Source organism: Euphorbia lathyris, chromosome 5 (genome assembly GCF_963576675.1).
Source record: "Euphorbia lathyris chromosome 5, ddEupLath1.1, whole genome shotgun sequence".
Lineage (NCBI taxonomy): Eukaryota > Viridiplantae > Streptophyta > Magnoliopsida > Malpighiales > Euphorbiaceae > Euphorbia > Euphorbia lathyris.
This window is the reverse complement of record NC_088914.1, coordinates 57,787,721-57,812,547: the sequence shown is the minus strand read 5'-3', so window position 1 is coordinate 57,812,547 and position 24,827 is coordinate 57,787,721. Positions and strand designations below refer to the sequence as shown.

Sequence of the window (24,827 nt, the reverse complement as noted above, 5' to 3'; positions counted from 1 at the left end):
AGTTAGAAACCTTAATAAAAAACTTCAATGAAGAAGATAGAAATTATATTTGATAAAAAGTTTAATATCCATAATGAAAGGAGGTTATATATCTCAACAAAATGAAAAGTAAAAGACTAAAAAGTCTAAGGGCCCGTTTGTTTTAACTACTGTTTGCTGTAACGGTTTGCTGTTTGCTGTTTGCTGTTGGAAAAAGCTGCTTTTCCAAAAAGCAGAGATTCTCTGCTTTTATAAAAGGCTGCTTTTCGGGTCTAAAAGGCAAACAGGAGGTCACTAACCAAACACCTACTGCTGCTTTTCCAGATATAAAAGGCAAACAGGAGGCCACTAACCAAACACCTAAAATTCTCCATTTTGAAGTGAAAAGGCAAACAGGAGCATGAAAAGTAGCAACCAAACACCCCCTAACTAGGGTTACAAATAATAAAAAGTGATAAGGGGTAAAGTAGGAAGGCAATGCCAAAATGACATTTAGGAAATTAAGACAAAAGTATAAACAACAAGGTTTAATGACATAGTTTTAATTAAAGGATGTAAGTAATTGTGGCAGTCTTGTTCCCCTTGTCCCCTAGCCTTGGTGTTTTTTTTTTCTTGGCTAAAAAATTGATTCATTGTCGCTAAATAAATATTTTGTCGTTGAAAGTGCAGTTTTCGTCGCGGAAAAAACGCGTTGTCGCCAAAGTGGAACCACTCGCCCAGCTCTGAACTCAGCAGTTTTGGGCAGGAGTAGCCGCATACGGCGTGTGTGACACGCTGTGGGGGCAATTCCCAATTGCCCCAACCGGCCGATCTCGCCTCGTGTCTCGCCCGATTGCCACGACTTGAACCCTTGAGGAAATGCTCTGCATCATTCACTCTCTCTTGAAAAGAACTTGACCTCAAGGTGCTCGTTACATATGGACGAAACTTGTTATAGCTTTGAGTGGACTCCAAGCTCTCAAATCGAACCACTGCATTGTTCCGACTTAATTCAAGAAACCCACTCCACATATCTTGGGATCCGCCTTCTTCACACAAACTTTACCCCACGTTTCAACTTGTGTCTCACCCCAGTTCTCATCCTCTGTGGTACTCGCTTCCCAGTCTTAACAGACATTGAATAGTATATCTTGGCGAAACTTATCAAACCACTTCTCAACATTAGCTTGGATGCTCTTCCAAATTCTCGCATTTTTTCAAACGGACCACCTCCGAATCCTCCCAAATCGCTAGTATTAATTAGTAAAAGAAAATACTAATTTTTAATTAAATTTGTGCTTTTGTATGGATCACTACTAGAAAAATCCTATTTACTGACGGAAAATTCCGTCAGTAAACACCTAAATTCTGTCAATAAATCAATTTACTGACGGAATACTAACGGAAAGAAACCCGTGGGTAAATCACACGTCAGAAATTTATTTTTACGGACATTTGACGGAATTCACTGACGGTCATTTGACGGAATTTCCGTCGAACCTCTAACGTTTTAATTGACAAAAACATTCCGTCAAAATCTTCTGACGTATGTGGTGACGTTCCAAACGTCAGTCATGTCTGACGGTATATTTGACAGAATTTATTCCATCAACATCCTTATTCCGTCAAGAACATCTATTCTGACGGAATTTTCGGTCAGTTAATTAAAATCAAATTTTTTACATAAATAATAATATATTAGCACCAATTTCATAATTATAATTCACAAATAAAATATTATTACATTTAATATTTGGATTGAAGGAAGCTTACTATATCTTGCATTTTTCTTTTACGTTAGATATACAAAATATGGAAAAATAAAGCGACTTAACAATATAATTAATGCCATATGAAGCTAACTGGCAGAAAATGAGGAAAAGAAAATCACAAGGCCAATATTAGAAGTATTAGAAATCATAAATTAAGTTAACAAATAAGCATTAATTATCTTAGCATTAATAAAGATCAAATGACAGAGCTTAGCGTTAATTATCTTGAAAATGTCCACTTTAATTTCAATTTTGAATCAGGAATGCACATATTGTCTATTTCTGAGAATACCAAAAGCGATTAAAGCTTTAAAAAATCACCAATTAAATATGTAATAAGACCAACTAGGCAACTAAATGTCATTCCAAGGTTACTAAACATTCACAAGATAATACCTCTTTCAATCAAAAGTAAAATTTTCTACAAACCCTATGAATCAAGTTCGAATCCTGACTTAAAATATAATTTTCTAATAACCCTATGATTATGAAAAACTATAGTTTCATTAAGTTGTTATATAAGATTATTCATATACTAATAAATAATATGAATTCCCATCCAACAAATGGGTAGCATCTAGTTCTACCTGATATTCAACTGCTGGTTTAAGTCAACCTCAACCGATGATTTTGGACCTGAAAGCTCCTCCAGTCACTAGAGTTCATCGCCTCAAGTTTCCTTTTATTACTAGCATCGGCTGCTTCCTTGTTACGTATTTCTTCCTCTATATTGGCTAGAGACTGCTCCTTTGCCTTCACTTCCTGTCTCCACTTTGCCTATAATATAACAACAGTAAATAGCATAACGATTAACATAGAGAAGAATAGATGCATGCACAGGCAACTATGACCTGAATGGAACTCCTAAAATTTTTTTTAGCTACGGAAAAGCTATAGCAGCAGCCCAACTTTTATTTGCAAGTTAAAATAAAAAAAAATATACAGGACCATCAAAAGGATTAATGGTAAGAGAAGAAAAAAAGGAAAATTCCAGGAAGTCTACAATTTCATAAACTTGCAACATTCAAAACGCTATATAGAGCAACAAATAAGAGAGCTGAGCATCTAATATATGAAAATACATGATTAAATTATAACATAGTGTTCAAATCACAACCAAATTCAGTTTTAGGTAAAGATAGAATGTGCAATAATCTCAATAGCACAAATAATCAAGATCGAAAAGACTTGATAGAAAGGGAAACCAAAGTATTGTGTTAGACTAAATATCATAAAACTCATCTCAACAATAACTTTTAAGGTGAAAATGAAATAAAACAAAATATAGCAGAAAATAAATGAACAAACTGTGGATACACATTGCAAAAGGATCACTGCCTTTATATTTAAAGCTTTATAGGCACTATGTTTTTATTCACATAAATAAAATGTGATGCGCAGCAGATGCCAAGGTAGCATTCTGTATGTGACACCAATAGGAACCAAACAATGAATAAAGGGAAGAAGGCATTCTTTCCACTAGTCGGAACTAGAACTCAGAAACTTGATCTAGGGACCTATAAATCAAAGAGAAAATGCATTCACAGTAAATAAGATCATCGTAAGAACCAGCGGAAGCTGGACCATCTCTAATTTCAACTCCCTGCAGATATTGAAAAATGGTGGAAAGAAAAGCTTTACTTTTCAACATGCACAACCCAACTAAGGACTCTTTCATTTGGAATCTTAGCTTGGTCGGGTAAGAGAACTACTAGTTCTGCCTACACACTTGCTTATGCTTTGAAGTGAAAAATATATCTACTCTCTTCCAGGAGTCACTAAGGCTGTATTTTAAATAAAATATACCCTCTCAAAAATCAAGTTTTTTCTTTTTAAATGGCCATGACTGCTTACAAAACAATAAGCTCCTTTTGAAAAGGAAGATAAGTACTGTACTGAAGAGCAGTGTCCCGAATTCGCGAAAGAAATTACCTTAAACATCTTAAGAGACTATACTCGAGCCCAACACGTATGGCAAGCTCTATATGCACATCATCTAATTAATCATTATGAACTTGAGGTTATGGCTCAAAACAAATTGCACTTCATATGTCCTCTTACAAAAGAAACTTTCGTGGAAGACTTTATTTAGTTTGTTTGCTACTGTGTTGTGGATTCAAAGTAATGAAGACACATTTAACCATATTTATTCAGTCACCAAGCAAAATACCACTTTTGAAAAGGAAATCAACAATGCTCCAAACCAAAATTGTCAAACTGAAAAAAATTACAAAAAAACACTAAGAAATAAATGTGAGTTATACCTCATTGTAGATGAGGAACTACTAATCAACCTGGAACTGTGGGGCTTCCCATACAAATCCTTAATAAGAGTCTTGCATCTCCATTGGATAGCTCAATGAACGGTACTGTGAAACCAATAGTTAGATGAAAGAGTTAAATCGAAGCTAGACATAAAAGGAAGAAGGTTGGCTACCGACTTCATTTGAATCAAATTGAAATCCCCAAGTTTTTCATCAACTACTCAGATTTCTCACCTTTTCTTTTCAGGAGTACGGGAGGACTCGAAGAGACCTATTGCCGGCTGAAACTTTTCTTATCAGCTCGATCAACGGTGGAATGATTGTTGAACCTGCGCCAGGCTTCTTCTCTGAGGGGTCAAAAGCTTCGCCTATAAAGCTTGATGCTCATGGAGTTCTAAAACTTGATAAGAACTGAGCGGAGAGGTGGATCTATAGAGAAAGGGCAGTTGCATTTTTTAATTGCAACCGACGGAAAAGGAGTTAGAGAAAGTGCTGCATAATAGTTGATGGTGAGGAGGTAGAGATTGCTGTTGAGCGTCGAAGTCTCAATTGGAAGAGTAGAGGGAAGGAGGCAAAGTTTGACTAAGAGATCTAGAAGAGAGAAGGAAAGGGTGTTGGCGGCGCAATGTATTGTTAGGGTTGAGTTTAAGTAGCTTTTATATGGATAAAAGAGAATGAGTTTTGAGCATTTGATTATAAGCAATCAACGGCTCAGATTGTTTTCAAGGGATAGGTTAGGGATTTTATAAAATGAACATGTTATCTTAATGTTTAAATAAAATCAGTAATATCTCTTTGGACCTGCAACTATAAGCATCCAATCTTTGTATTTTTTTTACATAAGTTAAAATCACTAATCATATGTATAAATATAATTTATAATATTAATAAAACACAAATAATTTGAAAGAAACCAAACCCATATATATATATATATAAATTGTACTATGTTAGACATTAAGGGTAAAATTGCTTGCTTTTGGTTGTAAACATTAGGCATATTTTTGCACTTTATCCCTTTAATATAATTTTGATAAATATACAATGACATATTTTATGGATGAAAATATGAATATCTTAAAAATCACAAAATAATAAGAAATATTGTTTAAAAATTATATATTAATATTCAAATAAAAAATAGTTTTTCTAACAATAAAACATTAACATACAAATATCTAATTATACCTGATATAAGAAAAAATAGTCTTATTAGATAATTTTATAGAATTAAAGTTATCGGGAAAAAAGTAAATAAAAAAAGTAAAAAATGCCAAACAAATAATATACAAGAATTTGAAACTAATATAACCAAAACTCAAACCTAACCTCTGTAATTTTTTTAGTTTAAAAATGTGAAAGTAATTAATGACTTAAATTTTCTGACGGTATTCCGTCATAATACCGTCATAATGTGTTGACGGAATTTATTCCGTCAAATTCCGTCAAAAATATTAGCGGGAATATTTCCACCATAATGTTTGATGGAATATCTATTCCGTCAACAAAATCCGTCAGAAAATATTGACGATTATCAACTTGACGGAATTCTGTCAGTATTTTCTGACGGAATCTGTTCCGTCAGAAACTTCCGTCAGTAAATAGATATTTTCTAGTAGTGGATGTGTGTTGACTTTGCCTTCCGCTGATAATATTATTATCAGCTACTTTAAGTTTTTTTATTTATGATGTTTTATGTGTGGAGTTTCGTTTTGCAAAGATTATGGACACTTTGATAATTTGAACAGAATATGTATTAATTAACTTTAGTTATAGTTTAAGGAATAAATGGGCTCCCTATATATATTAAAAGTCATTTTTTTTTTTTTAATTCATGAAACCCATACAATATATTTATATTTAGAGAGACTAGTGTTAAAAGTCAATTCCTTTTTGTAAAATCATGAAACACATACAATAGAGAGACACTAGTGTTAAAAGTCAATTCCTTTTATAAAATCATGAAACACACATACATGATACATAAATTAAGAAATTAAATACATTACATCATTGCAATAGTCAAAGAAAAAAAGAAGAGTTCACCAAAAAAAAAGAAAAAAAGAAGAAAAGAAGAAATTTCAAACGCACCTTCTACAATCACAATTGTTAAAACGTATTCTAATTGTTTGATATAGAAAATATATACACTCAAAGAATCTGAGAAATTCATAGCAGCCGTCGGATTAAGCTCTACCTAGATTCACCACAACCCATTATAGAACTGGGCAATTTAGGAAGCCTATCAATTCCTTCCTCAAACACCACTCCCATACCCATAAAAAAATGCGATTCAATATGGCAATGAAATAACCACACCCCCGGATTATCCGCCTGAAATCTCAAAGCAGTCCAACCATAAGGATGAACCGGCACCGTATTCTTCATTATCGGATTCTCCAAATTATAATACTTGGAATCCCTATTCAAATCAAACTTCCCATCCCCATATCCGAGCACCCAAAAATCATGCCCATGAAGATGCCACGGATGCGTCTCGCTTGTATTATTCGACATTGAATTCGCATTCTGCAGTACAATATCTACCGTCGTATTAAACTGAAGCCTGTATATTCCGTCGCTAATCGTAGCATTCTTATTCTCCGGAGCCTTATAAATGTCATAACTCTGGAAATTGTGTCCTTCAGGAGGCTGAACTTGGGTGAAAAGATGGGTTAAATTGTGCTTCAAGGATACAAGATATGGCGTGTGGGGAAGATTGAAGGAAACATTATTGATTGACCATCTAAATTTCCCATTTACTAAATTCTGTGTGTTGAGCATTATTATGGTTCTGTTTGAGATTAGTGGAGGTTTGTGGATGAAATCTTTGTGAGATTTAATGGATACACTTTGAGCAAACCTTGGGTATCTATCGTTCCAAATGGGTCCGGATGGTGGCGGTGTGGGCGGATATCGCCGAGGATGGTTTGGGTAGTAATTGAGTACGGCCAGTCCTGGTGGAGTTGTTGCGTTTCTACTAACAATATGGGTTGTCATCCAGTAATTCCGGGTTGAGTTTTGATCCATTTTGACTAAAACAGAGTATGTTTCTCCTGAATATATGAACAAGTTTTGTACTGTAAATGGGTCCACATAGTGCCCATCAGCTTCAACAACAGTCATATTGTGTCCCTGTATTTGGAAACTAAGGGCTGATAAGGCAGTCAAGCTAGATATCCTGAGTCGGTATGTTTTTCCGGGGATAACTGTGGTCACATAGGGGAAGCAATCAGGACTTGTATCATTGCAAAGGTCAGCTTGTATTTTTGGTGTAGCGCAACTAAATAATCCTTTTCCTTGTATCAATAGTGACTGTAAAACAAATTAATAACACAACATTAATCAGTGAGTGACGGATTCAGAATTCAACAATACTGATAGAAAGGAAGCTACTAATACATACCTGAGGCTCTCCAACCCAACCGAAGGGAATAGAAGCCAATCCAGTAGCTTGCTCGTAAGTACTTTTGTGATACCAGTCATTGAGTATTATACTCCGATCATAATCATAAACGAACGGCTCTGATTGTCCATCAGGGAGAGATACACGAATTGACCCATATAACCCTGCTTCTCTTTGCATTCCATAATGGGCATGGTACAAGTATGTTCCAGGCTGAAATTAATATTTCAAATATCAATCAGATTCATATAAAAAAAGAGTAACTTAATTGTGTTAGTGTTAGTATTAATTTGGACTCACCCTATCAACAACAAACTTGTAAATAAAAGTATCTCCAGGCAAGACTGGGCACTGAGTGACTCCTTCTGTTCCATCAAACCAAGGAGTTCCAATCTGTGTTTATAAATAAAATTAGTAATCATTAATCTAATAAAAGCAAAACAAAACAAAACCCAGAAGTATATACCTGTCTAATACCATGCCAATGGATAGCAAGATTTTCAGTGATCAAATTGTTTTTAACTTCAACGACAATAGTATCATTTTGCTGAGCTGAAATTGTAGGACCTGGAGATTTGCCGTTAATTGTAATGACTAATTTCTTATAACAATCAGGGGATTTATATTCATACTTGACTTCCCATTTATAATGACGAATTTTACCCTCTGATATGCTTGCAATTGCAAAACAGATGATTAACAAACTTAATAATACTCTGCCCATGCCCATGCCCATGCCCATGCCCATGCTTATCTTGTAATTTCTCAAAACACAAAGGTTTGTATGTTTATATATATATATATATATATGATGATGTTAGTCAAAAGTCAGAATTGTAAACTCTGATTTTCTAAACCTACTCTCTGCTGGAAACGACTAAGTAATTACAATGAAAAGGAAAAAGCTTATACAATTCAACTTGCATAGTATTTTAACACTGACTTATTCCACAAATCATGTTAGTTTGATTTTGGATTATGTACTGTATTACTTATTCTAATCATCAACTGCAACGAAACCATAACCGAATCCATGTGCATTATTCTCAATTGAATTATTCAACCTATAATATATATTGGGTAATTAATTTATTAGTCTTTATATTTTGACAAAATACACTGTTTAGTCCTTGTATTTTCAAAAACACATGATAAAGTCCCTAACCTTTTTCTCGATGAACTGTTTAGTCCCTAACGTTTTTCTCGGTGAACTGTTTAGTCCCTGCCGTTAAACTTTCATGAAGATTTTGTTAGTCAATTTGGATTTGCGTTCTTCTTTTCCTTTATTTTCCTTTCCTTTAAACTCTAATGCATCTGAAATCAATTTTGAGTGTTCTTCTTCTTGTTTTCTTCTTAATCGTTCAATTTCGTAAGCATTGGGTCTGTTCTTTTTCTTGTTCTCCATACAAATAGCTTCTTCTTCTAAATTAGATTTCCTCTTCTAAAGTTTGAAGGTAAATAGTAAAGGATAATTTAGTCATTTCCGAAGTCATAAACGGTAAAAAATCTAACAAACAGACGGAAGGACTAAACAGTTCACTGAGAAAAATGTTAGGGACCTTACCATATGTTTTTGAAAATACAGGGACTAAACAGTGTGTTTTGTCAAAATATAAGGACTAATAAATTAATTACCCATATATATTTTATACTCTGTAAATGTATTCTTATATAATAGTTTAGAGGCATAATATCCATTTGGCTCCCCAAACTAAGAATTCAAAGTTAATTAGGACCTCAAACTATTAAAATTACCAACTAGGTTCTTGAACTAAACAAAAATCATCAATTGAGTCTCCATTCTAAACAAAAATCATCAATTGAGGCCTCGTCGAAAATCATTCGATTGAGCAGTTTCAGACCCTCCTCCTCAAACTCATTTTGAACCAACATAGAGATTATTACAATCAATATCAAATAGTCACAATTTCTGAGTTTGGGATAGGATAGAGACTCAATTGATAATTTTGGAATAGTCCATGGATCTAATCGATAATTTTGATAGTTTAGAGTCCTAATTAACTTTGAAGCATTATTTTGGGGATCCAAATGGATATAATGCAATGCTCAGTTCAATTAGCATACCAAACAATTGATTTGTAATAAGAATAATAATTTATTTTTCTCTCTCAAAAAAATAATAATTTATTTTTTAATTAAGATTGACTTGAATGGTTAAGAGCCTCAAGTTGTTTTTTAAGTTAAATCTTCGAAAAAAAAACTATTAAATTTTTTTTATTTAGATAATAATAGATTACTACATTTTTTATAAGAAAATAATTAATACTATATTTTTATATAAAAAGGTAGTAATATAAAATTAACTGTTGTGATATATGCAGCCTTGTGCATATAAGCATTAAAGGTCTGTTTGGTTTAGCTGTTAGCTAATAGTTGTTGATGTTAGCTCTTAGCGGTTGCAGTAAACTTTTTGTTGTTGCTATTAGCTGTTTGTTATTAGCTATTTAATTATTGGTATTAAGTAAAATTATATTAAAATGTTGTTGTTAGTATTTTTTTTTTTTTTTTTTGGTAGAAAAGGAAAAGAAAAAACAAACAACAACAAACTACTCAGGAATTAGCCTAGGGAAGCTAACCCCAATCTTATCTTCTAAAAGAAGAGGAGAGATGAAACTAGGGGAAACAGAAAGGGTAGTAACACCTAACGTCCCTTCATGGCCCGCCGCCGCCGTTGTTGTTAGTATTTAAAATATCCAATATGGACATATTTTAAATTAATCAACAAATAAACTATAAAATAAAAAAATGCATTACACAAATTAATAAAAATAATTTTTTTATTGAATGCAACAAAACCTTGTTCTTTCGGTAATTATGTTATAGAAATACAAATAATGTTAAAGGTTGTTTCAAAAAAAATAATGTTAAAGGAGAAACATATTTTATGGAAATAAGAAGGATAATTTTATCGGTTCAGGGGAGGAGGTGAATGTATGGAGTCATCCTTGTCTACCTGATGAAATCAATCCATATGTTGATAGTATTGCGCCACCTGGTGATAAATCGATTACAGTGGCTATGTTGCGATCTGATAGGAATGGTGAGTGGGATAATTCGATTTTGCAGAGTCTATTCTCAATAAGGGATATAATACTTATTTCTAAGATTACTCTGAGTCAGAGAGAGACATGGGATCGTTGGTGGTGGAGGTTAGAACGAAATGGGGCCTATTCGGCTAAAAGTGGCTATAGCTTCCTGCAAAATAATAATGTTAATGGTCAAGAGGTTGAGATGGGTAGGGTTCTGAACAACATTTGGAGGATTAAAATCCCTCCTAAAGTTTGACATCTGATGTAGAGAGCAAGCACTCTGTGTCTGCCAACAAGATCTGAGCTAGTAAAGAAACGAATCAATATCCCAACACTTTGTCCTCGATGCAATATTCATGATGAAACTATCCTACATGCGCTAGTCATCTGTCCAGAAGCAAGACAGGTTTGGATGCTGTCTAAGGTAGGAGATCTGAGCTCTCGGGTTAGTAGCTTCTGTGATTTCTGAGCTTTTATTATAAATCACCATGATAATATATCTGTTGAGATCGCTGCTACGTTATGCTGGGCAATTTGGAATGATAGAAATAGGCTGGTGTGGGAAGAGATTCGACAGCCTCCTACTGTTTCTTATAACAATGCAACGGTGTTTCTGAACATTTGGCAGCATGCCCAGACAGTGATTGCAGCACCTGGTGGAGAAGCAGTTAGTTTGAAGTGGTTGTGCCCGGCACAAGATAGTTTGAAGCTCAATGTTGACGCTGCTCTATTCCAGGATACAAGTCATGCTGGTTTTGGTTTTGTGTTAAGGAATCGTGAGGGGTGCTTCATAGCTGCTGGCAATGGTGTGATTAATAACTGCCAGGACCCACTATTGGCTGAAGGAATGAGTTGTCGTGAAGCTCTTAGTTGGTTGAAGAAAGAAGGGTTTCCGAATGTTCATCTGGAAATGGATTCTCAGCTCTTGGTTCTTGCAATTTCTGGAACTACAGAACTAGTTTCCCCTTTTGGCATTATTGTTGATGATTGTAAAGCCCTGATTAGCGAGCTAAATATTTTATCCGCTTCTTTCATTAGGAGGTCAGCGAATAAGATTGCTCATATACTTGCAAGAGCGTCTAGTTCTGTGTCTGATCATGGGATATGAAAATATAAGCCCCCCGAGTTCATTTGTAATGACTTAAGTGCTGATATTGAATAATAAAATTTCATTTGATTTATAAAAAAAAAGGATAATTTTATAAATAATAAATAGGATTAAGGTGTAAAAATACCTCTAACATTTTAGACCATGAGCAATTTTACCCCTAACGTCTAAAATTGTGCAATTTGAGAAATAATTCATCAAACTGTTTCATCTACACTTTACACGTGCCTCATTTTATTAGTAACAAATCACAAAAATATGTTGAGATGTGAAAAAAATAATAAAAAAATATTGTATTTTGTAAGAATTGGATAAAAAATTCAAAAAATTCACCGAATTTATAAATATTAATCTTCAATTCTATTATTAAATTATAAAAAATATAAAATATTTTTTTAGAACTAACTGATATATAATTAGTGCAGAATAAAGAACAAAATATTTGTGTTTTATTATGATGTCTGAAATTGAACCAAATTATCAACGTTAGGGGGTAAAATTGTACTATTTTAAACGTTAGAGATAAAATTGCTCCTGACCTAAAATGTTAAGGGTATTTTTCCACCTTAACCCTAACAAATAACTACAAACAGTTGTTCAGAAAAAGCTTCACAATGCTGCAGTTTCAAGAAAAAACACTAAACATTGAGGTTATATAAATCTAACCAAACGGTATATTTTCTGCAGTTTACAGTGAAACGCTAAACGGTCAGTGGAGAATACAGAACTGCTCGGTTGGGGGTGCTAATTTAACACCAAACCGAACCGCCCAAATACAGATGACTTGAGGCAGTCCAAAACTGGACGCCTCAAGTCTGGGGGTGCTAATTCAGCACCCTCAACCTTAAACAATGGAGATAGGGGAGCCGGAAACCACCCTTACTCAGGGTGGTTCCGGCAGCCCGAGGGGCCGTGGTTTGATTTATATAATATGCAGACTTAGTTGGGTTTGATTTGGCCCATGGTTTTGCTTGAACATTAGATTGCCTCGAAATTTATTTATTTGTAGGAAGAAACTGAATGGAATATAAATGGAAATGGCTCAAATTATATAGTATTTGGATTTAATTGGAGATTTTGGCTCCCAACATCACACGTGGTCAAACCTAATTACTAAAATACGTTTTACTTTAATTATTATTATGTTTTTGTTGAAGAAAGCGACATTAGCTTTTATTGGTGGATAACAGGTTTCTTAATGTAGTTTATAATCAAGAAATTAAGAGTTTGATTATTTTAAAATCAACAAAAAGAAAGAGTTTGATTATTTAATAATAACCCAAAATAGATACAATTCGAGGAAGCTCATATTCCGCATTTGATCATGCTTTCGGCCCTTCTTAATAAAATTTCAAAAATATAATAATAATAAATTAAGAAGTAACATGAAAAAAGATTAGTCCAAATCAGGAGATTGAAAAGAAACGCGTTTACTGAATAGAAAAATAATAATTTCCGGGAAGAGTTAAGAACCTTCCTAAGCACCAGGCGATATTTTCTTTTACTACATATATTACTACCTAAACGATTTGACTATTTAGTGTATCGTCACAATAAACCATAATTCTATTCTAGTTATTACGTCTTTACAAATATTTTTTTTAGCATAAATAAATTATATAGTTTACTAGTTCATGTGGTTGAATGCTACTAATCTCTAAGTAAGCCTGCAATAAAACATAACCATGATTTAAAAGAACGGTTGAGGTTTACGTCTAGATAAGGATAAATTATTAGAAGCATCCGATTCTGCATGTCAAATGGAGGACCTCCCATACATATTTTGACACGTGTAATATGGACCCACATATTTTATAAGAGGTCCTACTATTTTAATTATTACGTGGAGTTACAATACACGTGTCCAAATGTGAATTGGGAGTCCTTCGAGTGATATGGAAGACCCGGTGCTTAATATAAGAACTCCTAGATAAGTTTTTAGGGATAAGATAATTTGAACATATAACTGAACAAAACTTATGAGTAATAAGCTAATGATTAAATATATATACATTGGAGATTGCTCATTCTATTTATAATGCAGTTAGATTAACTGAGGTTGTTACAATTCCTGAAACGTGTGGAGACACATGTCAATTTCCACTTACCATGTGTTGTTGTCGACGTCATTTTTTTTTTTGCAAAGGCATGCACGGAGCACTTAATGATCTTTGATCATTACTGCTTGATAATGATTATTCCCACCTCTTCGGTTTCTCATGAGACCTTATAAAAGGGCAAGGAGTTTGGTAAGTGACTTTTCACTATTCCTTCTTCCATTGTTGTGTTGTTATTTGTTCTTCCTTTCTGGATATCTGATGAAACTGAATGTGAGTTTTTCCTGGTTTTAACTTTCACTTTATTTCTTTTGCGTTTGTTGTTTCAAGTCGTAAAGGTATTCCAGATTCTTTGATTGTAGTCATGACTCCTAAAAAAGAAAATCTCAAGAAGCCTTCTGATAAAACGGTTGATAAAGCATTTGGAAAGAAGACCAATCCTCCAACTGAGGAGCAACCTTCTTTGTTATCGCTAAAAAAGTTGAATTCTTTTATTTCTAGGTACTCTAACCTTGAACAGATGAATGTTGAGTAACGTATTTCTTAACTCTGTTTTTATTACTTTTGATTATATTGCTTTCTCTGACTTATTTATCTCACACATAAGCTCTGAGCATTGTGCGCCAATTAATCTATTAATCTTGAGAATAGTTAGAAGCTCTGCTAAACGAGTTGTCCTCTAAGTGCATCATCAGAAGCGGAATCAACCTCAGTAGACTGATTAACTTAGTAAATTGAACTTGCCTCTAACTCTGCAACTTACCTCTGTGCTAGTCATTGAACGTTAAGTTAAGGTTTAAATTAACCAATAGTTCCATTCAACCCCCCATTGGAACTAATCTAACCTCATAAGGGACCAATAGATACAGAATTCTGATAAGCAAATGGAGGTTCAAGTTGAGGCGAATAATTCATTCTCTCCATTAAGTGACCAATTGACATAGTCTACCAAAGCAAAAGAAACTACAACTGACGAAGAAGATCATTCAGTTGCTAGAAAAAGGCCAGAAAGAGAAAGAAAGCATCCTGTGAGGTTATCAGATTATGTCACTTTTGCATGTGTTGCTACGCAAGACATTGAAGGAGTTGACGATCCTTCAACATATTCAGAAGCCATTTTTGGTGATGATTCTGGAAAATGGTTGATAGCCATGCAAGAGGAGGTGGAATTGTTGGTCCCTTGTAAGGTTGCAAATATAGTTCCAAGGGGGGGTTAGGAACTATTTTACCTTTTTAAAATAATTTGGGCAGATTTCTTTTCTTTAAGAAAAGTTTATAAAACAACGGCACTTAACACTCAGCAAGACACTGGCTTAGTCAACTAGTGACTAGGACAGCTTCGTTGCTCAGGTCAGGAAATAGCACTTAGAGTCTATTCCTGAACCTGCTCGTTTGTAGCGCACAACTCAGCTTGACCTCTTTTACTTGGTCAGTTTTAGTTTGTTTTAAGCAAGCAATATGAATAAGGAGTTAAGGTTTAGAAATACTTCACTCAGCAGATTTATCCAGGTTCGGCTTCTTCTAAGCCTACGTCCTGTCCCCGGAACACCTCTGAGATTTCAAATCCTCTACTGGGCTCTTTAAAGGTAGAGCATCAAACCTTTTACAATATCAGCAATTGAGTATGACAAGAGTACCTTCCTCTATACTTCTACTCAATCCTAATCTCTCCGCTGAGTACTTAAAACCGAGTACCCAGCCTCTCCTTTCTACTTCTAGAAATGATAAAGATTTTGTCCTAAACAACAATTGCTAGAACACCTTAGATGATTGAAAAACAATCACTCTAGACTTTTACACAAATGAATAGACTTTGTAGTGTAAGAACTTTGCTTTGCTTTTGATGGAGAACTTTTGTATACGTTTGGTCAGCGTAGCGGCTCTTGCTCAAAGTTCTCTAAAGAATGTGGATTCTGAATGCTCTATTTATAGAGAGCTATGAGAGCTTCTGGTTATTTCGAAATTCGAAATAACCGTTGGAGGGAAACGGCTTCATGTCGCTTTCACTCAGTCTGTTCAGCAGTTCTCCTAGCCAATCAGATTCCAGCATCTTCTGTTCTTCGGTTAGTGTGGCAGTATGTTCCTCCAAATCGGGTAATGTCAAACAGACAGCTTTCTGCGTCTTCTGTTCTTTACCAACAGAGGAAATACTTGGTCTGGAAGTTGCTTTGTAGTCAGCGGCTGTCTTGTACGCTTTGTCGAGACAGCTCAGTAGCTTCATACCGAAGTTGTCTACGTGGATCTTCTCGATCCTTCTTTGCTCAGCATGCGTTTCATTACTTTAACGGCAGCGTTTTGGAGATACGCATGCTGAGTGGTCTTTGGCTTGTTTGACTTGGGCCTTGATTTCCATATAGGGCTTGAGCCTTATGATCTTTATGTCTTATGATAAATTATAAACTCAACATTGAACAAACACATTAGTAACACTAAATCAAAGCATTTAAACTTAGTGTGTTGTAGAATATTTACTTTCACTTAATTAATTTTGTCAAATCAAAATCCTGTGGAAAGGTGTTTCAACAAACTCCCCCATTTTGATGTTGGCAAAACTAATCAGTAAGGAACTCAGCGTTGAGCTCCCCCATGATAGTTGACCTTTTTGATTAAGTGAACTCCCCCGTAAGGATAGAACTACTGACTTAGTTTTATTCTAAACATTCTAAGGTTTAGCTGAATAAGCCTAAGATCAGTTTTCAGTTATAGGTCAGCTTATGGGTCATATTCTATTTTACTCAGTATTCAGCGGAAGTGATGTATAGTGACAGAGCGCTGAGTAAATCATTTGTTCAATGGTTTATATTTGACAAGTTCAAACATCTATATGCAGCATGCATTTATATAATACTTGGCATTTAAAGGATGAATAATCAACAGTTAAAATATGAATGCAAGTATTTCAGGAGTAACAGAAGTTAGGCAAGTTAGGCATAAAATAAAACAACACAAAAACAAACATTACAAAACAAAACAAGATAAAGTTCTTCTTCCTAACTTCTAACACTTAACACTCTAGTTTCTCTAACACTCTAGAGTTCCTTCTCCTTAGTTGCCACTTTTCTCCCCCGTTTTGCCAGCATCAGCAGTAGGCAAATTAACGGTAGGGGCAGGAGATTTGGCCTGATCCTGCAGCACACGTATTTGACCCTCCAAGGAATTCATATGACTGACCATAGCCATCATGAGTTCAGTCATTCTGGTCATGTGAGCATGTGTGGGTTGCTGCATCTGGACAGAGGAGAAGTGATTGATTAATTCATGGATTTCACGCAGAATATGGTGAGTGACAGGTGGATGAGAGGACTGAGCAGGAGTTGATGGAGTAGGTGCTTGTTCTTGAAGCCGAGTGCTTACTGAGGCGATGACACGCCGACCTGACTCAGTGGCACCAAGGTGTGCATATTTGGCAGAAGTGGGTTCACACTGAGGGCCTTGTGTAGTGACAGGACTACGAGGTGTGTTGACCTCAGGTGCTGAGTTGCTTTGAGTTTGAGGTGGGAGTGGAGCTTCTTTTGGACTTACAGGGGTCTTGGCTTGTTTCTCTACGGGAGGAACAGAGGCTTGATTTTGTGGAGACCCCTCTTGAGCAACATGACCCTCAAGAACAGGTTCTTCAGCTGTTCGCAGCTTCTTCTCAGCTGACTCGGCTAGGTCTTGATCAGCTTTCCTCTTATTGCTTTCTATCAGCCTTATCTTTCTCGGGACAGTATGAATATCCTTCGAGCATGCTCCCTTTTTCTTCTTCTTCTCAGCTTCAGCAACCTCAGATGGCACAGTGGACGGATTCTCAGTTGGAGGTTCATTGATTGGTTCTGTACCCTCAGCAGTGTGAGCGGCTTCAGCCATAACATCATCTATAATGGCATCCAGGTTAGCCAGATTTTCCATTTCTCCAATGGGTTGCTCATCCTCAGCCATAAGATTCTCCTCCTCAGGAGTGGCATTTTCATCATATCCTCTAAGAGGTTGGCTATGTGAGAGTCCATTCAGCAGACGTGCAGTGATAGCAGTTCCCGTTGAACTTATTTCACCAACAGTCTCTATGTTCTTGTCTTGTATTATCCTGGTGATGAGAGAACCTAAACGGAGCTTCCTTCCGCTTCTTTGGAAAGCCCCGACCAAAAATACAGGCATGTTGAAAGGAGTGCTGGTCAGCATATGCCAGATGAAACATTGTTCAAAATTAGAGGCAGATGAGGGAGAGCTGAGTTTAGGGAAGATAAAGTTGGTCAGCAAGAAGTCGGCCATCTTCTGATTTTTGCCCATGCAGGTGCTGGGTACTTCTCCCTTGTAGTTTCTGGGTTTACAGAATCCCTTCATCTTCTCTGCGATGGCTTTCGGTATCGGCTCCTTTGTGGTTCTGAACTGGATCCCTGTATTTGGTATCTCTAGCAATGTAGCTAGATATTCAGGGGTTATCACTATCTTTTGACCCTTGACTGTGGTCTCCAGATAGTCAGAGTCATCTGCATCAACATGCAGGTTGGAGTAGAACTCTCTTACCATTGTAGGATAGGTTTGCCCGGACAGAGAGAAGAGACCTGTCCATTTGTTGTTTTTGATCCATTCACAGAATGGAGTCTCTGAAGAGATGAAGTCAGGGTGGAAGAATCGACTTCTTAATACCTCTTGATTCTTAGCCCAAGAGTGTACTTTAATCATTTTTCTCATTAGGCTAGTTGAAGGACCAGCCTGGTCAGAGGATTTGAGAGTTGGAGAGAAATAACTTTCGTTGTAAGACATTTTTGAAGTTTTGAAGCTCTTTGGAAAATTTTGAAGCTTTCTTAGAGTTCAGTGTATATGTGACGAGGGTAGTGGGTTAGTATTTACTATTTATAGATTTTATGGTTTAGGGTTCCGTTTGAATTTTAATCCAGTTTTGCTCTGGGTTGTCCAATCGCCAGAAACCCTGACACTTATGACACTATTAAGACGTTATTCGGCGCATGCGCAGTACAGGTGTCACCTCGCGTGTAGTGACATTAAATGCTAATAAGTGCTTCTACTTAGCGTTTGTTGATATAAACGTTTCATATTCTGAGTAGTCAGTACATTCTTTAGGAATGGCTTTAAGTTCAAGTTCGAAGCTAATTTACTCAGTGTGCAAGATTACTCAGTATTGTATATTTAGTCAGTTTCAAGAGATACTCAGCAAACAATAAATCATTCAGCATGTAATTCACTCAGCATTCAATATTCATTTAGCACAGGAATTTACTGAAGAGGATTAAACATACCAATTGCTTCTCTCAGTATGCTAAATTGCTCTCGTGCTAGAGGCTTTGTAAAGATATCAGCAAGCTGCTCGTCTGTTGGCACATAAGTCAGCTTGATTTCTTTCTTGAGTACATGATCTCTGATGAAGTGATGTCTTATGCTGACATGTTTCATCCTGCTGTGTTGAACTGGGTTCTTTGAGAGGTCAATTGCACTCTTGTTGTCGCATTTGACTTCAATTGTCTTTGTTTGAACACCATAATCTTCAAGCTGTTGCTTAATCCAAAGGACTTGAGCAACACAGCTTCCAGCAGCAATGTACTCAGCTTCAGTTGTGGACAGGGCTACTAACGCCTGCTTCTTGCTGAACCAAGATACAAGACAGCTTCCTAGGAATTGGCATCCTCCAGAGGTGCTTTTTCTTTCCAGCTTGTCTCGTCCATAGTCAGCGTCAGTGTATCCGATGAGTGTAAAGTCATGAGTATTTGGGTACCACAGACCTGCATTTACTGAGCTTTGCAAATATCTAAGGATCCTTTTTACAGCTATGTAATGGGATTCCTTAGGGTTAGCTTGATATCTAGCACAATAACATACTGAGAACTGAATGTCCGGTCTACTTGCTGTTAAGTAAAGTAAAGAGTCAATCATACCTCGGTATAACTTGCTGTCTACTGACTTACCATTCTCATCAGCACAAAGGACAGTGTCAGTGCCCATAGGAGTGGATATTGGCTTACAATGTTCTAGTTCATATTTCTTCAATATCTCCTTGGCATATTTAGCTTGACTTATGAATATGCCATTCTTTCCTTGCTTGATTTGAAGTCCGAGGAAGAAGTTGAGTTCTCCCATCATTGACATTTCGAATTCAGTCTGCATTTGTTGGCTAAATTCCTTGCACATAGATTCATTAGTAGCACCGAATATAATATCATCTACATATATTTGTGCCAGCAGGGTATCCTTACCCTTTCTCTTAATGAATAAGGTTGTATCAGCTTGACCCCTGACGTAACCTCTAGTCAGTAAAAAGTTGGTCAGCCTCTCATACCAAGCACGTGGTGCTTGCTTGAGTCCATACAGAGCCTTTTTGAGTTTGTAAACGTGGTTTGGGAACTTAGAATCCTCAAACCCTGGAGGCTGATTTACATAGACCTCCTCGTCTATTACTCCATTAAGAAAGGCACTTTTGACATCCATTTGAAACAGTTTAAAGTTCATGTAAGATGCATATGCACATAAAATCCTAATAGCTTCTAGCCTTGCCACTGGGGCAAAGGTCTCACCGTAGTCTATACCTTCTTGCTGACTGTAGCCCTGAGCTACAAGTCTTGCCTTGTTTCTGACTACGTTTCCTTGCTCATCTAGCTTGTTCCTGAAGACCCATCTTGTTCCAATGGTCTTTTGGCTCCTAGGATGTGGCACTAACTCCCATACATTATTCCTCCTGAACTGATTGAGTTCCTCTTGCATGGCATTCATCCAGAATTCATCATCCTCAGCTTCGGCAAAGTTCTTCGGCTCAAGTACTGAGACAAAAGCTACATTGCCGAGATACTTCCTTAGTTGATTTCTTGTCATCAGCGTATTTCCAGCTGAGTCAAGAATTGCATTTTCTGAATGCCCTCTTGGGACTCTTATCTCCTTTGGTAGACTTGTGTCTTGTTCTATCTGTGTTTCAACATTCTCTGCAGAAGTGGATAGGTCAGTGAAAGTAATTTTAGGTTCACTCTTACTCTTGGTCAGCCGTTTTATGAAGGACTCAGTAGCTGTTTCTTGATCAGCAGGTGCTGAGTTTGGTTCATCTTCTGTCAGCGGCTGGTATCTTCCTGCAGGGTTAGTTTCATCGAATTGCACATGTATAGATTCTTCTAATACTTGAGTTCTCTTATTAAAAACTCTGTATGCTTTGCTGTTTGTTGAGTAGCCTAGAAAGATAGCCTCATCAGCTTTTGAATCAAATTTGGCTAAGCTATCTTTGGTATTTAAAATAAAACACCTACAGCCAAAGGCACGAAAGTATCCAATGTTGGGCTTTCGTCCTTTCCAAAGTTCATATGGGGTTTTCTTAAGTATAGGTCTAACTAAAGCCCTATTCAGAATATAGCATGCTGTGTTGACAGCTTCTCCCCAAAAATACTTTGGAAGCCTATGCTCATCCAGCATTGTCCTAGCAATCTCAACCAGAGTTCTGTTCTTCCTTTCAACAACCCCATTTTGCTGAGGCGTTCTAGGAGCAGAGAAATTGTGGTCAATGCCGCTGGCTTCACAGAATTCAACAAACTTCTGGTTCTTGAATTCTCCACCATTATCACTACGGATATGAGCTAATTTTAGGTCTTTCTCATTTTCAATTTTTCTAACCAAGTTTGAAAATGTCTCAAAGGTCTCATACTTACTGGTCAGCAGGATAACCCATGTGTACCGAGAGAAATCATCTACAATAACCAAGGAAAACCTTCTTCCACCCAGACTCAGCGGCTGGACTGGACCAAAGAGATCCAAGTGTAGCATTTCTAACAGACGCTTAGTTGAGACAATGTTTTTACTTTGAAAAGATTGCTTGGTTTGTTTTCCAGCTTGGCAGGCATGGCATAATTGATCTTTTTGAAATTTAAGTTCAGGCAGTCCCTCAACCAATTGCTTTCTTGCTAATTTGGCCAGGAGGTCCATGCTTACATGACCAAGTCTCCTGTGCCATAGCCAGGAATTTTCTTCCTTTGTGACTAAGCATACAGTTTTTGAAAACTTCTTTTCGGGGTTTAGCATAAAGACATTGTCTATCCGAGGGGCAGTTAAGATTAACTCATTAGTTTTACCCTCGTATATTTTACATCCAGTAGCATCAAATATAACTTTTCTCCCATTGTCACATAGCTGAGCTACGCTGAGTAAGTTATATTTGAGTCCGCTGACTAGGGAGACAGATTCAATAGTAGGGTTACCTCCGACGGTTCCTGAGCCTACTATCTTACCCTTCTTATTGTCTCCAAAACTTACACTCCCTCATCGTTTACGTTCAAACGTGATGAACTGAGTTTCATCACCCATCATATGCCTTGAGCATGCGCTGTCAATATACCACATCTTTGACTTCTCGGCACATCTCAGGCTTACCTGCATTGTAACTAGTTACTTTTAGGTACCCAACTCTTTTTGGGTCCTGACTTGTTAGGTGCAACAGGTATAGCATCATATTTTATTTTATGGTGGCATACATGGACAGTATGGCCATTCTTTCCACAGAAGTCACAACTGACCTTCTGTTTAGGATTTCTTACTGACTTGTCAGTACTCCAGTGCTGAGCGTGCCAGCACACTTTAGTAGTGTGTCCTAACTTCCCACAAAAATCACATTGGACTTTTCGCTGGGGATTTCTTCTCTGCTGAGTACCTTGGTACTGTGTACCTTGATACTGAGTTCTCAGCGGAAAATTGTTTTTGTTTGGAACCTTTAATTGGTTCTGAATGGTTGTGACATCCTTCCTCAGTTTCTTTGAAACTGACTGGACTTCAGAGACAGACTCATGAATGATTTTCATATTTTCATGCAAAACTGAGTTGTCTTGAAGAAGGTATCTGAGGTCACTCAGTTTGACCTCTTCTACTTCATCACAGCGCCAGCTGAGTGCTTTAATCTTCCTATTACACTTTTTAACAAGTGTATAGAGATCACTCAGGGCGTTACCCATTTCATTTCTGAGTTGAGAGAGTGAGATTACCTCATTAGATTGCTCTTCATTATCTGACTCATCAGATTGGTCAGCATGCTCAGAAATGCATGGCTTAGCAAGTTCGTCAGCCATGAAGCATATCTTCGCTGACTCGGTGGCCTCAGTTTCTGTTGATGAAGATTCATCACTGTTACTCCAAGTGGCCACCATTGCCTTCTTCCCACTTTTCTTGTCTTTCCTCAACGTGGGGCAGTTTGACTTAATATGGCTATCTTGGTGGCACTCAAAGCATGTAATGGGCTTTGAGCTCTCCTTTCTGTATTTGCTGTCGCTTGAGTCAGCCTTATACTTATCAAACTTTTTGTAAGGCTTTTTAGAATATTTGTCGTTCTTCCTGAACAGCCTCTTCATCTTTCTTGTGAACATAGCCATCTCCTCATCATCAGTTGAACTCCCGTCAGTGGAGTCAGCCTTCATGACAAGTGACTTCTGCTTCTTGTCATCAGATTTTTCCTTCACCTCAAAGTTCTTCATTGATATCTCATGGGTCAGCAATGAACCGATGAGTTCGTCATATTTGTAGGTGGTTAAATCCTGAGCTTCCTCAACTGCTGTCTTCTTTGCTTGCCAGTCTTTTGGAAGACTCCTGAGTATCTTTTTGACTTGTTCTTCCTCAGTGAAGATTTTCCCAAGTCTCTTGAGCTCATTAATGATGTTGGTGAACCTTGCGTTCATGTCTGAAATGCCCTCATCATTGTTTATCTCGAACAGCTCGTACAGTCTCATCTGCTGATTCACCTTGGATTCTTTTACTTTGTTTGTTCCCTCGTAGGTGACTTCCAGCTTTTTCTAGATCTCTTGTGCCGACTCACAACCTGAGATTTTGTTATATTCTGCAGCATCGAGCGCACAGTGAAGCATATTGATAGCCGAAGCATGGTTTTGAAGCTTCTTAAGATCATCCTCTGTCCATTCAACCTCAGCTTTAACAACTGACTGGTCATCAACAACTTTCACAGGTACAAACGGGCCTTGGACTATAGATAGCCAGGCACTCATGTTTGTAGCTTGAATGAAGTTTTTCATCCTATTCTTCCAAAAGGTATAGTTTGACCCGAAGAATAGGGGAGGCCTGGTAATGGACAGCCCCTCAGGTAATATCTGAGTTGTCTGGTTTCCAGGGAGAAACCGAGTGCTGTTTTCGCCCATGGTATGGATCAACTCAAGGTTGTTAGACCTTTAGTAATGAGCTTTGAGGCTCTGATACCACTTGTTGGTCCCTTGTAAGGTTGCAAATATAGTTCCAAGGGGGGGTTAGGAACTATTTTACCTTTTTAAAATAATTTGGGCAGATTTCTTTTCTTTAAGAAAAGTTTATAAAACAACGGCACTTAACACTCAGCAAGACACTGGCTTAGTCAACTAGTGACTAGGACAGCTTCGTTGCTCAGGTCAGGAAATAGCACTTAGAGTCTATTCCTGAACCTGCTCGTTTGTAGCGCACAACTCAGCTTGACCTCTTTTACTTGGTCAGTTTTAGTTTGTTTTAAGCAAGCAATATGAATAAGGAGTTAAGGTTTAGAAATACTTCACTCAGCAGATTTATCCAGGTTCGGCTTCTTCTAAGCCTACGTCCTGTCCCCGGAACACCTCTGAGATTTCAAATCCTCTACTGGGCTCTTTAAAGGTAGAGCCTCAAACCTTTTACAATATCAGCAATTGAGTATGACAGGAGTACCTTCCTCTATACTTCTACTCAATCCTAATCTCTCCGCTGAGTACTTAAAACCGAGTACCCAGCCTCTCCTTTCTACTTCTAGAAATGATAAAGATTTTGTCCTAAACAACAATTGCTAGAACACCTTAGATGATTGAAAAACAATCACTCTAGACTTTTACACAAATGAATAGACTTTGTAGTGTAAGAACTTTGCTTTGCTTTTGATGGAGAACTTTTGTATATGTTTGGTCAGCGTAGCGGCTCTTGCTCAAAGTTCTCTAAAGAATGTGGATTCTGAATGCTCTATTTATAGAGAGCTGTGAGAGCTTCTGGTTATTTCGAAATTCGAAATAACCGTTGGAGGGAAACGGCTTCATGTCGCTTTCACTCAGTCTGTTCAGTAGTTCTCTTAGCCAATCAGATTCCAGCATCTTCTGTTCTTCGGTCAGTGTGGCAGTATGTTCCTCCAAATCGGGTAATGTCAAACAGACAGCTTTCTGCGTCTTCTGTTCTTTACCAACAGAGGAAATACTTGGTCTGGAAGTTGCTTTGTAGTCAGCGGCTGTCTTGTACGCTTTGTCGAGACAGCTCAGTAGCT

General features: G+C 36.9%; 1 protein-coding gene and 1 long non-coding RNA gene across 2 annotated transcripts; both read right to left on the bottom strand.

Moving 5' to 3' along the window:
* Window positions 1–1,859: 1,859 nt before the first annotated feature.
* LOC136230264 (uncharacterized) lies at window positions 1,860–4,608 on the bottom strand. Its single transcript, XR_010689330.1, has 3 exons — window positions 4,229–4,608; window positions 3,995–4,099; window positions 1,860–2,507 (listed from the first exon to the last, which is right to left on the bottom strand). It is a non-coding gene; the product is annotated as an uncharacterized lncRNA (long non-coding RNA).
* A 1,327-nt stretch (window positions 4,609–5,935) lies between these two features.
* Window positions 5,936–8,155, bottom strand: LOC136228672 (L-ascorbate oxidase). The gene is made up of 4 exons (XM_066017117.1): window positions 7,867–8,155; window positions 7,701–7,793; window positions 7,401–7,613; window positions 5,936–7,309 (listed from the first exon to the last, which is right to left on the bottom strand). The coding sequence occupies exons 1-4, from the start codon at window positions 8,146–8,148 to the stop codon at window positions 6,188–6,190; spliced, it is 1,710 nt and encodes a 569-aa protein (XP_065873189.1). The 5' UTR covers window positions 8,149–8,155; the 3' UTR covers window positions 5,936–6,187.
* Window positions 8,156–24,827: the final 16,672 nt, after the last annotated feature.

Excerpts from the sequence above, each read along its gene's own strand:
- LOC136228672 (XM_066017117.1), bottom strand. The coding sequence starts at position 8,148 with ATGGGCATGGGCATGGGCATGGGCATGGGCAGAGTATTATTAAGTTTG. Across the intron at positions 7,794-7,866 it reads ATTGGCATGGTATTAGACAG|ATTGGAACTCCTTGGTTTGA; the intron begins GTATATACTTCT and ends TTATAAACACAG. Across the intron at positions 7,310-7,400 it reads GTTGGGTTGGAGAGCCTCAG|TCACTATTGATACAAGGAAA; the intron begins GTATGTATTAGT and ends TTTGTTTTACAG.